At 38.7% G+C, this 14,645-nt stretch overlaps 1 protein-coding gene across 1 annotated transcript; it reads left to right on the top strand.

Moving 5' to 3' along the window:
- Window positions 1-4,175, top strand: LOC124652542 (probable sugar phosphate/phosphate translocator At3g14410; the record flags this gene model as incomplete). Its single annotated transcript, XM_047191572.1, has 8 exons — window positions 1-102; window positions 1,317-1,424; window positions 1,570-1,604; window positions 2,590-2,702; window positions 2,802-3,063; window positions 3,144-3,412; window positions 3,600-3,785; window positions 3,873-4,175. Coding segments are annotated over 7 exons (1,035 nt in total), but the record flags the coding sequence as incomplete, so codon positions are not given.
- Between the last annotated feature and the right edge of the window lie 10,470 nt (window positions 4,176-14,645).

Consider the following 14,645-nt stretch of genomic DNA (forward strand, 5'->3'; position numbering starts at 1 on the left):
GCGGCGCCGGCGGGGAAGGCGGCGTGGCGGGACGGCGCCGTCACCTACTTCCACCTCCTCTTCTACATCGCCATCTCCGGCGGCCAGATCTTCTTCAATAAGGCAAGCCCCATCTGACCATCCGACCCTCCTCTCGCCCCCTGCCCTTCCGGGTTCCATTTCGGCTCGCTGCCCCCCCGATCCTGCCAGCCGCGGCGAGTTTCCTCCTTCGCTGCGGTTGCCCATTCATTCCTGATGCGCGCGAGCGAGACGGGTACTGTCTGGCCGCCGCGCCGTCGCGGGTTTCTAAGGCTAGGGTTTTAGCGCGACGGATACGTAGGCGGACCGTTTGATCCGGTTGCTGCTCTCCCCGTGATTCTGATGCTGCTAGAATGTGTGCGGATCAGGGGAATTTTGTGATGCATCGGATCTCTGTCTGTGGCGGAGAGTAAGCGCTCTCAGATTCAGGAATCCCCCAAGGGAGGCGATTTTCAGTTCGGTTGGGTTGTTCCCATACCTGCGATTTTATCCTCTTTGTGGTTCTCAGGAGAAGTATTGCTCCTGTAATTCATTCATCAAAACGAGTTTCATCAGTTTTTTGAGAGAAGATTATCAACCTTGACTAGCTAGAATATGTGGATGCTCTGGATACATCCCTTTGCCTTCGGGTTCAGTAGCTTGGGATCTGGGAATAGTTCTTTGCTTGCTTCCTTTGCTCACTCAATGTGGATCTCTTCTTCATATGAAGGGGGTTGACTCAGATTCTCTCGTGACAGCTCATAGCTGCTTCCATAACAAGTAATTTGGTTTCCCTTTTGCTGTTATATTTTGACAAATCAAGGGGGGCTTAAGGTTTTAGGTGTATGGTACACTAATACGTGAGGCTCATGGCGATCCTTATTTTTAACTGAAATCCTGTAGCTATAAGAGGCACAAGCTGCGAGAACATTCCAATCTTCTTGGTAAATTAGATAGCTTCTTGTTCCACTGCAATAATCCATCTAAATTCAGCAACCAGCACAATCTGTTCACTGATTGGTTCTCCTTGTTTCTTTGGCCCAACTAAATGCTAACAAGACCAACAATCCTCCATGAGTTGTGTTACAAAGGGTGGAAATTGCTTTCCTGTATGTACAAATACAAGTGTAAACTTTGATAACCCTTGCTTCAAAATTTTGATGAACAACTTCGTAACACACTTTTGTTTGTGATGACTAGTTCTGGTTTGTCCTCATAACTTCATTGATGTGCTTCAAAGTATTTGTAGATTCTTTTCCTATAGCAAACTTTAATATTTTTCTAGTGTTGTTAAGTGCTTTGTTTTTCTTGATGCGCAGTGGGTGTTATCTTCAAAAGAGATCAACTTCCCATATCCAGTGGCTCTAACTTTGCTGCATATGTTGTTCTCGTCGGTAGTATGCTTTGCAGCTACGAAGATTTTCAAGGTACTGACTGATGCGCATTCAAAATATACACGGTTTCCTATCTATTTCTTATCTGTATAATAACTTAGACTTCATACTTGTTCCAAATTCCTGTTAGGAATTCAAGTCCATAAACTTACTATTTTGTTTATTTTGATAAATCCAGGTCATAAAGATCGATGAGGGAATGACTACAGACGTGTGAGTCTTGGATTATACAAAATTCATAAAATTGTACAGTAGTTTCTTACTCTCTCAGTCATTCTCCATCAGTATATCACTATATCATGCTCCATGACGTATCACCTCATGATCGAGACACCCATAATGCTTGCCTGCCTCTCCTTGTATGAACTGATCAGGATAATTATGTATCTTTTGCATAACACTAGCATATTCTAGCATTTGTATGTAAGATGCCACAAAAATGGCAGTCTTTTCTTAAATAACAAGTTTGGTTTTCATCAAACTATCTATGAATATCTCACAAGAAAGGCGATAAATGTGGAGAGCAAGTACAACTGTTGCTTATTGTCTACTTTTAGTTCAGTAACAGGGTGCTTTACTGTTTGCCTTTGATATAAATTCGTCTGCTTCCATTGTCAAGATTAGTGAGCGAGTTTTAGCATGTTGTTAAGATTGTGATTTAAGGAGCAACTATCGGTAAGCACATGCCATGTTTGAAGCTTAAAAGTCTGGAGCATGATGGTGATCAACTGATCATCAGATATTGGCAGTTCTACTTTTTCAAGTCAATCTGTAAGGGAGACCCAGACGTTATAGTAAATAGATACCTAAATTCACTTTGACAAAGTCTTGAACCCGCTTGGTGGATTATGCGTCAAGTCCCATCACCCCAGTGAGCTCTTCTTAATTTTGGCATTCCTGGGCAGTCTTAGGTGGGGTGGTGTTTTAAATCCGAATTGCCGAGTGAGTAATTTGCATGTACTTGTTATGAGGTGGTCCAGTTTACATATTTGTCTTAGATTTGTATCCTGCTACACAAATAAGAAGCTCTGCACCATTTGTGTCAGGTTCTTGTGAGAAAAACGTGCAGTTATTTGTCTATAGCATGGACGTGCATCCATTATTGCTTTCCCATGCTGTGTTAGATTTGTATTCATGATTTAGTTCATAATAAAGTACCATAATTGCCTTTTTCTAACTAGTTCACCTGAAATTTCAGATATATCAGTTCAGTCATACCAATTGGAGCAATGTTTGCAATGACACTTTGGCTAGGAAATAGTGCATATCTCTACATATCTGTTGCATTTGCACAGATGTTGAAGGCAATAAGTATGTGCACTCTCTTGGTTCTAGATTGAGAAGGGCAAATAATAGGCTATGATCACTTTTGAAACTGATGTTAATATACTCTTTACTTGAGCATTACAGTGCCTGTAGCAGTTTTTCTCCTCGGAACAGCATTTGGCCTTGAAGAAATGAACTGTAAAATGCTTGCTATCATGTCTGTCATCAGCGTTGGAGTTATTGTGGCTTCTGTTGGCGAAATTACAATTAGCTGGGTTGGAGTGGTGTACCAGATGGGTGGAGTTGTAGCAGAAGCCCTTAGACTTATCTTTATTGAGATATTTCTGAAGAAAAAGGGTGTTAGACTGAACTTGATATCCATGATGTACTACGTGAGCCCTTGCAGGTATCTTGTCCAACAGCTCTCCATATTAATTACTTGCAATACTGTTTGTTCTTATAATTTAAAATATGTTTTTCCTGCAGTGCCTTTTGCCTCTTCATTCCCTGGTTATTCTTAGAGAAGCCAAAGATGGATGCAAGTGTTTCATGGAACTTCCCGCCAGTTACATTGTTCTTAAACTGCATGTGCACTTTCGTACTTAATCTGTCAGTCTTCCTTGTGATTTCTCGGACCAGTGCACTGACAGCTCGTGTTACTGGAGTTGTGAGGGATTGGAGTGTGGTGCTGCTTTCAGCTGCTATCTTTGCTGATACAAAGCTTACCTTCATAAACATAGTTGGCTATGCTATAGGTATTCTACTGTTTAATCTGGCCTGTTTAAATTATGTGGTTTCTTGCACCTGATATTTTTCCGCATTACATTTTCTTGTGAATTCTGGAAGTTTGAGCCACCTTTTCATCTCGAACTTTATTTTTTCAAAGAATTGCATTTAGAAGTGGATTAGATGATGACCACCCTTTTTTTCTGCAATGTACAGCCATAGTAGGTGTTGTCGCATATAACAACCATAAGCTCGGAGTTAAGCCCCAAACAAACCAGCAGCAGAGTGCCGACAACAAAGTGAACCAAGGAAGCCATCAACACGTTGATATGCCATTGAACTCTACAAAAGAATCTTCATAACACTGAAAGTAGTGAGATCTTCAACATATTTTTGTGGAAGGTAATATAATTTCCAGATGTTTCTAATCCATGCATCTGTCATATGCATGAAACATACTGATGGTTGTTGCGTTTGCTGGTCATCCAGAAGTGAGCTCTCAGCTTTGCTATGAGTTGGCCAGCTCTCCACGGATACATTCTTTTCTTCCTACCAAATGACAGGAAGACTGGAAATTTTGTATAATGATGGGGAAGAAGATACGTCATACATATATACATTTACGCTAGCATATACTGATTTGTACGACAGCCCAGAACAGGGGGATCACATCATAAAGGTCAATTAGGTTGTGTAGATGTGTTTATTGTCTTTGAAATGTTGTAGAAACATGGACCGTGTGTATGAAACACTTGCCCCAAACATGGGAATCACATCATAAAGATCAACAGATTATTTTGGTGCACTTTTTCTTGTCTGCATGCACATTGTACTTTTCAGATATCAAAGAATGTGAGATGTCCAGTTTCTGTGTCTGCAGTCCAACCGATATGTGCAATGTTCTTTCTGCCATGTTAAGGCTGGGACGTGGATATTTTTCTTGATTTCTGCAGAAATCAAACTTTTTTCTTCTAAAATTTCCTCTTGATTCGAGTGAAATTCCACACTCCAGAAACAAGATTCCTTTGGTATGCAGTTAGGGTTTCTCACAAATGGTTTCAAATCGTTGAAAACTAGTGGATTACTTGTCCATAGTATTTGTAGGTGTGTAATTTCTCTTCGATTGCCTTCCCACAGTCCAGTCTTAACCGTGGTTGGGGTTTCAGTCCAATTTACTGTTCACGCCCTTGTTTTTGTCTTTCAACAGTGGCACAAATGAGAATGTTGTTCAGCAATTCCTTTCACAATAGCCTTCAGCAGGTACAAACTTCATGATGTCTGGCTTCATCTTTGGTATGTTGCCTACCACTTCCATAATGGCTCCTTTTGTTCGGTCTGTAACCTCCAGAGCTGTTAAACATCGATGCAGCCAATAGTTGGCCCTGCAGAAGTGGCAGCATCCAGAAAACCTTGCGGTTCAATTTGGCGACTTCCGCAAACTGAAGGGCATTTTGTTGCCAAGTTCGCTAAGTTGCTGTCTCCGAGTATATTCTGGTGTTCTTCGCTATGTGATGCTAACATCTTAGAAGGATGAAACTGTTGAGTCATCTGATCATGATTAAATCGTGGAATTCTGATGTTCTTTAATGTTTTGTGTATGCAATATCTTCATGCTTCGCTGGAGGAATTCTCGCACCAAACACCCATGGCAGTACACGGAGTGCTCATGTAAATGGATACTTGTAATATCCCAGATAATGAGGTTACAAAAATAGAGGAAACAGATGTGTGCATTGCATTCATGCATAGAAAATCTGGGGAATTTTCGCGCTTTAAAGTAAAACAGTCACAGTAACTGAAGTTTCACTTGACCTTGGTGGAATTGAAGTAGTTCATCAAGTCAAGCGCTATAAACCTCAATGTGACTTTGCTAAAACCTTGTTTTGGTTAGAGATAAGTTGATCTAAGGGGTTAGATCAAATGGAATTAAAACCAACACAAGAACTTATGAATCAAGGATCAACTACTTGAACTTATTAAAGATCACGATATGGTATTCCTTGCCATAACCTATGAACATCCATTTAATTGGAAATCAAGTAACAATAATTGGAGAAAACTATTCTTCACTTATCTTCTCCATGTCTTAAACTAATCCATGCACTTATCATAAACCATATGATATTCATTCTACCCTAATCTTGGAAACAAAACAAGGAGATTCAACTTAAGAAATATATATTCTTCCCTATTCCAAATAGTTTTACATCAAACCTAGAGATGTGAGAGTTCTATTATAATTATTAAAGAAGCAATAGCAAAACTTGAGTTAAACCTTGGATATACATCCAAGTATTCAAATCATCATCTTCAAGACAACCCTAGAGAGAGATAACCATTAATGTTAAACATAGATCTTGATGATCACATCAACCTCTAAGGAGCCTAATATTAGGTTAGCATTGAAGTCCTTCCCAAATGAGAGAGACCATCCATACTAATCCTAGTTCTATCTATTCAAATATCCAAATGGTTAAACCATCAGTTCTTGAGGGAACTTTAAGTAAATATCTCAGGCATTTCCCTGGGATATAAAACTATTGAGACAACCATGACCATGACCATCCTAGAAAGTAAAATAGAAGTGATATATCCTAGTTGATCAAGACAATGCTTGATCATGGAAGTGAGAACCCATTCCATTAGAAATAATTTAGGAAGCCAAACATTGATCATTATAAATTGAGTGATGATCATAAACCTAAGAACTTGAGGTAAAGATATCAAGAACAAGTAGATCATGTCTAACCATGATCATGCTCTTGAAGTATGTGAGTATAAGATAAACGCTAATAGGATAAGCAGATATCATTGGCCACATGAAATTATAAGGAGATCAATAATAAGCAACCCTAGGCTTAGATCCCAACCTTAACTTGTGAACCACTTGGTGATCACAGATATAATTCTACCACATTTACATTCCACCTATTCTTCACTTAAGAACCATATGAAAACCTCTAGAGTCAAACTCTACACTTCATATGGTGAGAAACCATACAACCATATGACCAAAGTTAAATATAAAAAGAACTATAACCACTATAGTTACTTTAATGATTAATTGAGGATAATAATAGAAATCTATTTGTATAAGATAAACTAACTCTCAAGTCCTTAGCAACTAAAGGAGAACAACAACTCTTAAGCAAGTAACCACCTTGTCATGAATAGGGTAGATTAGGCCCAAACCAAGGCAATATGGTGTCATCTCATCTCTACAATCAGTATTTCATCCTCATTAATACCTTATGCTTCCATTCTTGAACATAAGAGGCACCTAATGCTAAATCCTATAATTAAAAACCATAAGTGGTGATCAACCACTTATCTTCATAACAAGACCCAAACCATGATGAGAGTAATATCTACTCTTGATATTTCAAGGTGTATTAAAATATAATAGCAGATGCTAACCTTGAAATAGGATTATTATAAACCTTACAAGACCCTATCAAATAAGTGTTCACATAAAATAATGCAAGGGACAACATTATCAAATAGGAGGTCAAGTCCTTAGAGATATTTTAGCACATGAAATTATGTCCTCAAAATCACTCTCTTATTTAAAATTCATAAATAAACATTACTTTGGAATTGTTTCTTGCAAGATAAAAAAAAACCAAATAAAATTCTACATATCACTAAGTAAGAAAATTATCAGTTAGAAAAGAATTTGAATAGTTCCAAAGATAATATTCAAATTCATGTCCATATGGAAATTTAATTCAAATATTCATGGCAATTAATAAATCAATGCTTTAGTATTCCTATGAGATTTTATAATATACAATAACAAACTTTTAAGTGCCTGAAGTGAATCTCACTTAAATTCAAACAATGAAGTTTACAAAATATTGAATTCAAAACAGTATTTAAATTAACTATATGGAAAACAGAAAACGAGAAAAACAGAAATAAAAGAAAAAGAAGAAACGAGGCTTACTCGGCCGGACAGCCCACGTTACAGCCCACCGAGCAGCCCACACTCCAACGCAATTAGGCCCAATACCCTTTGGCCACGTGAAACGAACGTGAGGGAGGAAACCGTCTTCTCCTTCCTCTTGCGCATGGTCGCCACCGAGACACCGTGAAGGATTTCGCCGGCCACCTCACCGTCATCGATAAGGGCGAGCGCGGACGCCAGCGACCAGCTCAACAACATGGACAAGAATCTCCGCGTCCGAACTTATCTAAAAACGACCAAATTCGTGCCAGAAATCATCGGCGACGTCACCGCCGCATTTGTGCCGTCACCGGCGACGTGCCATCGCCTCCGTGATCTCCTTGGGCTATAAATAGGCCAAGAAGATCTCTGTGAACTCCTTGTTCTTCGAAGCCACTCCACTCTCTCTCAAACCCTCTCCATTTCTCACCGAGCTTCAAGTACGGCCGCCGGAGCCGTGGAAGAAGCCGGCGATAGGAGCCTCCCGGCATCCGTGCAGTGGTCGAGTAGGTGCGCCTCGTCGTGTACAACGTCTGGTAGAAGCCCAACATCCTGGGGGAGGTCGGAGCTAGGCCGATTTAGCCGTTCCCTTTCTCCGGTCATCCTCGACATTCGCCAAATCGAGCTCGCCACCGCAGGTCAATCCTCCTCGTCGAGCATGCTCTCAACTTCAGGGTGAGTATGCGCGCTCTGAGACCTCTTATTTGTGCAATTTCATCAACCGTAGCCTACGATTCGAGATTCCGCCGGAGTTGCTCCGCCGCGGGCATGTTTGTCGGCGACGCTCCGGTGACCCATTCGAGAATCCAACACCACTATGTTGTCCAGCGTGTCGAGGGGAGTCCGTAGGTACAAGTTTCGCTTCCGGGGGTGCCCTAAATCGGCGGCGCCGTTCCCAGGAGGCCGCCAGCGACTAACCGTCGGCGAGGTCAACACACCCGGTCAAACTTGACCAGTCGCCGCTTACGTGGCAGCCTACATGGCACGGGACCCACGGGTCAGTGTCTAACCCTAGGGTCTGCCACGGTAACAAAAGTATTGTTCATTTGTATTTAACTCCAGAAAATTACTACAACTTCAAATGAATATAGAAAATTCAATTTAAGTCAGAAAAATGTAAATAAGATATTAAAATTCTTAGAAAAGAAAACTCTATCCAATAAAAATATAAAATGAAAATTTTATTTTTAATAAAAAATTAATTATTTAATACTTGTTATTTAAGCCTTTAATTTTAATTCTAAATACAATTAAAATTCAATAAAATAAGAAAACATTTATAAAATAATTAAAACCAGTCAGCAAATAAAGAAAACATGAAAACTCATTTTCTTTATTTGTTAGTTTGTTAAATCATTATTAGAGAGATTTAAACCCTGATTAATAATTATCTTAAATATTAATTCTTCAAAAATAATAAATTGTCAAATGCAATATTAATTTTATTTCAAAGTTATAAGTAACTTCAAATTTAACATGAAGTTATTAATCATAGACCTATAGGGTAATTAGGAAACCCTAGTTCCATTATAAACCAAGTGATAACCTCATAATTTTATGTGGAACCCTAAGACCCTAATTCAATTATGCATCACACCCTAGTTCCATTATTATATGTGAACCTTAATTTAATTCTAACCTAAACCCTAGGTTAGAACATGTGATCATGTTACTCCATTACCATAGAGCCATAATTAGCAACTAAAGACATATCTATGTCCACATAAAATGTAGAACCCTATCACTAGCAAATTAGTATTCCAAGTATGCATACCATTAAACCAAGGTGATCAACTAAGATCAACCAAGTGTAAACCCTAGATCCTATTACCAAAACCATCATCCTTACTCATCTCGATTTAACATCACACCCTTGTGATGAACCTTAGTAGCAACCATACCAATTATTTACCATTACATACCATACTCCACTAAACTCTACTAGTTTGAGACACTTAGGAACCATCCCATTTAAGAACCAACCATTCTTTAATTAATGGATCCAATAACAAACCCTAGTCACCCTCAACTCCAATTGAGATACTTCTTATTACTTAAGAAGTATGTTCTTCAAAAGTTATTCTTTTGAAGTAAATAAAGAAGCATCACCAACCCTGCTTATAAGAACCTATAAACCCTAGCTAGCAATCACCAGCAAGAAGAATCAACCTTGATAGCAACCATGTATAAATACTTGCTTAGGATGCCTAGGCTTAACTCAAACTTACAAGCCCTAGGTGTTGATGAATCCAACATTGTTGGGATCCATCTAATACTTACTCCAACAACTACATGAAACCATAGTCAACCATAGAACCCCCAACTTAATTATCATACTTGTCCTTTATTAAAGAATATGTTCTTCAAAAGTTATTCTTTTGAAGTATATAATAATCAACCATTAACCATGACATATAGTGCTAAAACCAACCACTATTCATTACATGTTAGGAATCTACCAAATGTTATTATTGTGTGCTATTAATGCTATTGTTATGATATGTTGCAACACTTGTTTATGATACCATGTAATCACACCTGAATAAGAACCTTGTTTGTGAATTACTCGAAAGTGCAACACACTCTAAACCAATCATATCAACTCACTAATCCTAAATCATCGGGGTTAGGTCACGCTTAGAGCGATTGCATCTCATACTTATGCATTAATGCATCCTTGCCAATCTTTTAAACATCGTCCTTACCGGACGATGATGCTATTTCAGAATTTGGAGTTATTGCGTATCGAAGACCTTGCCTGCATAATCTTGCAGTCAAGAAAGGCAAGTTCATCGCTTGCTCATGTCATTTGAGTATCTTTATCAAATTACTTGCAAAGTACTATGATTATCACTATTGCATAAAAACCAAAACCACTATTTTCATAACTATGAATATGACTATGTGGTTGGCAATGGAACCATGGATTGTGTTGATATGGTGGAGGTTCCATTGCAAGGGTTTATATCCATCTAGGATTAAACAACAAATGTCGTCCAGTGATTCTTGTGTCGTAATACCCGTGTTAACCATAAGTCCGGAGTGGGACGGAGTAGTCAAAAGTGTTTCCACCTCTCGTTCATCAACGGATGCGCTTTACCGTAGACACTTGTATCTGTCAGGGCAAGCGGTTGGCTGGGGAAGCCTTAAGTCCCCACGGCATAGTCCGTAGACACTTGTCGCTCGAAGAACAAGCGGTTGGTCGGGGAAGCCTTAAGTCCCCACGGTATTGCGGTCTATGATGGGTTGCAGCTACCGGCGAAGGAGTTTGGTTAACGAGTCCCAAAATGTTGTCGTGGTCGGGGTCCACCCGTGAGTGGGAATAATGGGACCGGCGAGGACCCAGGGTCGGGGTATGCAACAAAGGGTGGGTGTTCGAGGTAGCGGAGGAACATGATTGGCTAGACCTTATATCGGGCCTCACACCATAGGAAGTGTGGACTGGAATGTACACCTGGTTGGCACCAAGGTTAAGATCTCTTATGGGTAAAGCAACACACCTCTGCAGAGTGTAAAGAACCGTGACCTGTCACTCCCTATTCCGGGATATGGAACTGCGAACGCTGCCGGAAAGGAACTCCATGAAGTTCTAGTAAACCGGTGAAGGTCGACGGACATAGTTCTTCCGAATAAAAGCAACCTTTTGAAGAAATGGTTATGAAAACCCGCATTGGTATTAGACTTTCTGGTCTAATGCTGTAGCTAGTGCATTAAACACCTCTTTCCTATAATGAACTTGTTGAGTACGCTCGTACTCATCCCACTCTTAAATGCCCTGCTTAGATATGGAGGCATCGAAGGAGGATCTACAATGCAACTCGAAGGCCGAGGAGTCAACAACAACTTCAAGGGACAGGACCACCGTCGGAAGAGTCAAATACTACATCCAACAAGGAGAAAACCTAGATTAGCCATAGAAGGGAACTAGCTTCCTAAACATAGCTCCTTTTTAGCTAGAATCTATTCATAGCCTCTATAGCTAGTTAAATACTCTACAACTAGAGTCCGTGATAAGACTAGACTACGAGTCGTTCTTCTGGTGTTTATTTGCAGTTTTACCTCATTGTAAAGTAGGAGGTTGTGATGATCTTATGTAACATAGTCAATGTTGTAATTCTATAGACATGCCTTGGACCCGCATATGTTTACGTTGTACCACTGCGAGCGATATAATACTAGTGGAACGGTGTTTCATTGGTGTTATATCAGACTTGCATACTACACCATGCAGTGGTATGCCGGGTCACCACAGTTGGTATCAGAGCAAATGCTTTGACCCTAGGATTAAAACCCTTCAAAGGAGACCTATAGGATTGGTAGTGTCTGTAGGAAGTTGTCCTAGGTGAACCAAATACTTCTTATGACTTGAGATGGATATTCACTTGAGAATAATCCTGACACACTTAAGTCAACCTTTCTTAACCATCTTTCTCAAGTGAAGTTAGCTAATCCCCAGTATGTAGAACACCATTAAGTCCTTAAAATCATAGATGAGTAGACCACAGTTGGTATACAATACATGGTAGTCCAAAGAGAGGATACAACCATAAGTAAGATATCCTATTGGAAGATGTGTACCAACACATGTCATGGTTAAGTAAGAATTATCCAGACATGTAATAGGAGTAATATCAAGTGATAAAGATAAGCAAGATATCCTACTAGAAGGTATATGCTAAGATAAGTAATGAGTGACTAAAATTTATCTAAACTTGTGAAACAACTGATAGTAAGTGATACAAACAAGTGATATGATGTAGTATATACCATGATGAGTCAATCATGGGAGGTAAGAAAGAGAGATAGGAATAAAATATGTCTATTTACAGGGTAGAGTTGTTAATCATATATGATTCACCTGAGAATCGTTATGTGATGGAATAGAACATCATAAATATTTAGGAGAAGTACAATAAGAAGTCAGGTGCTCACCAATAGTGCAAGAGTTGTGTTCCAAAACCATGGGAAGTGTGCCAATCACATCATGACCACAGGTTTATAGTAGAAACACTTGGAAGTATAGGAACTATATTCCAATAGTTATGTGTTTAGAGTAGCCATGTTAGAACTCAATGTATCATAGGAAATAGTCCTCAATAGCACTTATATATGGTATACTACTTGGTCAGAACTTCCAAAGAAAACTAGGTTAACCTTAACTATGCTAGGCCATTCTGTTTCAAGTTTGTCTCATTGCAACTGTGCAATTAAGATAAATGTTGAGACAAATACTAGAAATCCACATATTCGTGCTAAGTATCACGATATAAACCTATCTTATGTGGTGTTTTATACTACACATTTCAGCCTGATGTTTAGAGATGTCTTACTCAAATATTATATTCAGGCCAATCTTCCTGGATTTTATTGGATTTTCATTGTTTGACTAGATCCATACATGAAGTTTGACTTTGATATGCAAATGCATGTTGTAATATCAAGTCCTTACTTGATGCTATAGATCTAGAGGGTAATAGTATTCGTGTGAGGAAGTGATGAATTCTGAAGATTCTGAAGACAAGATGAAGGTTCATCAGAAAAAGGAAGTAAAGTTGTGGGATGTAACCACAATACTCCGAATGAAGTACAATCGAAACTCATGCTTACCTCAACGAGAGGAGTACTTTTGTATGAAAGAAGCATGAAGGTGAGAAATATAATGATTATGGTGAAGGCTGAAGCGGATCCATAGTCAACATAGAAGAGGGAATGCATGGGAAATCACTTAAGATACTATAATCATAGTGTCAGCTAGTGGTTTTCTTGCAAAATAAACCCTGAATGAAGGAAGGTGATATATGAAATCATAGCAGATATAAGAAGACCATAGTCGATATCAGAAGACCACAATTAATTGGTATAATATCAATACTGCGAGATAAAGTAGAAGATGTCTCGTCCAGTTGATCAGAACCTATAATAGAATCCATTTTTTAGATATCAAATAGCCACAGTTGGTATAATAACCACAACTGGTATCAGTGGGTATTACAAATAGTCCACGATTGAATTATTTGTAACAACAGTTTGTGAATAAATAAAAATCTTGTCAGCCAGATAGCTAGATCTATAAACATTTAATCAAAGGATTCACATTGGATGTCCAAAATTGAGTGGATACACCACAAAGTTTCTTCGCAAAACCTTAGAGGAATATAAATTATAAACAAGACCTATACCAATATTCTAATCATAAGTCCAATAGTTGGAAGAAAAGGAGTTGAAGACCATAAGAAAACTCTAAGGGGTAGAGTAAAGATTGAGTTGGATGTACAATAACTCAATACTTTGAGCATAATAGAAGAAGAAGGTCTGAACTGAGAGGTAGTTCGATCTTATTTTCATAAGATTATTAAACACTACTTTCAGAAGGATGTCAGACCAGAAGCCGAGGTTCATACCTCGAGGAAGTATGAAGTGGACTATAACTTAAAAAAAAATGAGAAAGATTTACTCAGAAATACGATAACCCAAGTAAACTTAGGATAATGAAGTTGGACGAAGAAAATACTGTAGGCCCAATAAAGCTCAAGATGACCAAAGAATGAATGAGTTTGACATACCAGAGCTAAAGTACATTTGAAAGATTCCTTTCATGGAACCTAAATAACCCAAAATAGTTATAGGTATCAATTATAAACCATGATTGGATGAACTAAGTGAGTCTAATCCATTCTTAGGGAAGTAAACCATTAAGACCATTCCATGTCAGTACCTTACCAAGTACCATTATTGCAGTTTTGGTAGTAAGGGAAAACAAAGACCTATTTTATCAAATAGGAGAATGTTATCAAATTAGTCTTCAGTTAAGACCAACAACACCAGAAGAAGCCCCAATCATTGAATCTGCAATAAGAAAGGAAACAAGAGTATAGTATTGAAAGAAATCAAGGAATTGAAGGAAGAAGCCACTATTCAGAGACAAACACTAATGGATTCCAGGAAGAATCTGGACAAGGGGATATATTCAATTATATCCAGTAAGACCAATAAGGAGTTCGAGAAAAGTCGTAGTCTGCATAAGTCAGATCCACACTCCGAAACGTGAGAGAGTTCAAACTTCGAGGACGAAGTTTAGTTTAAGGGGTAGAGACAGTAATATCCCAGATAATGGGGTTACAAAAATAGAGGAAACAGATGTGTGCATTGCATTCATGCATAGAAAATCTGGGGAATTTTCGCGCTTTAAAGTAAAACAATCACAGTAACTGAAGTTTCACTTGACCTTGGTGGAATTGAAGTAGTTCATCAAGTCAAGCGCTATAAACCTCAATGTGACTTTGCTAAAACCTTGTTTTGGGTAGAGATAAGTTGAT

The sequence above is a fragment of the Lolium rigidum genome, chromosome 5 (genome assembly GCF_022539505.1).
Source record: "Lolium rigidum isolate FL_2022 chromosome 5, APGP_CSIRO_Lrig_0.1, whole genome shotgun sequence".
Classification (NCBI taxonomy): Eukaryota; Viridiplantae; Streptophyta; class Magnoliopsida; order Poales; family Poaceae; genus Lolium; species Lolium rigidum.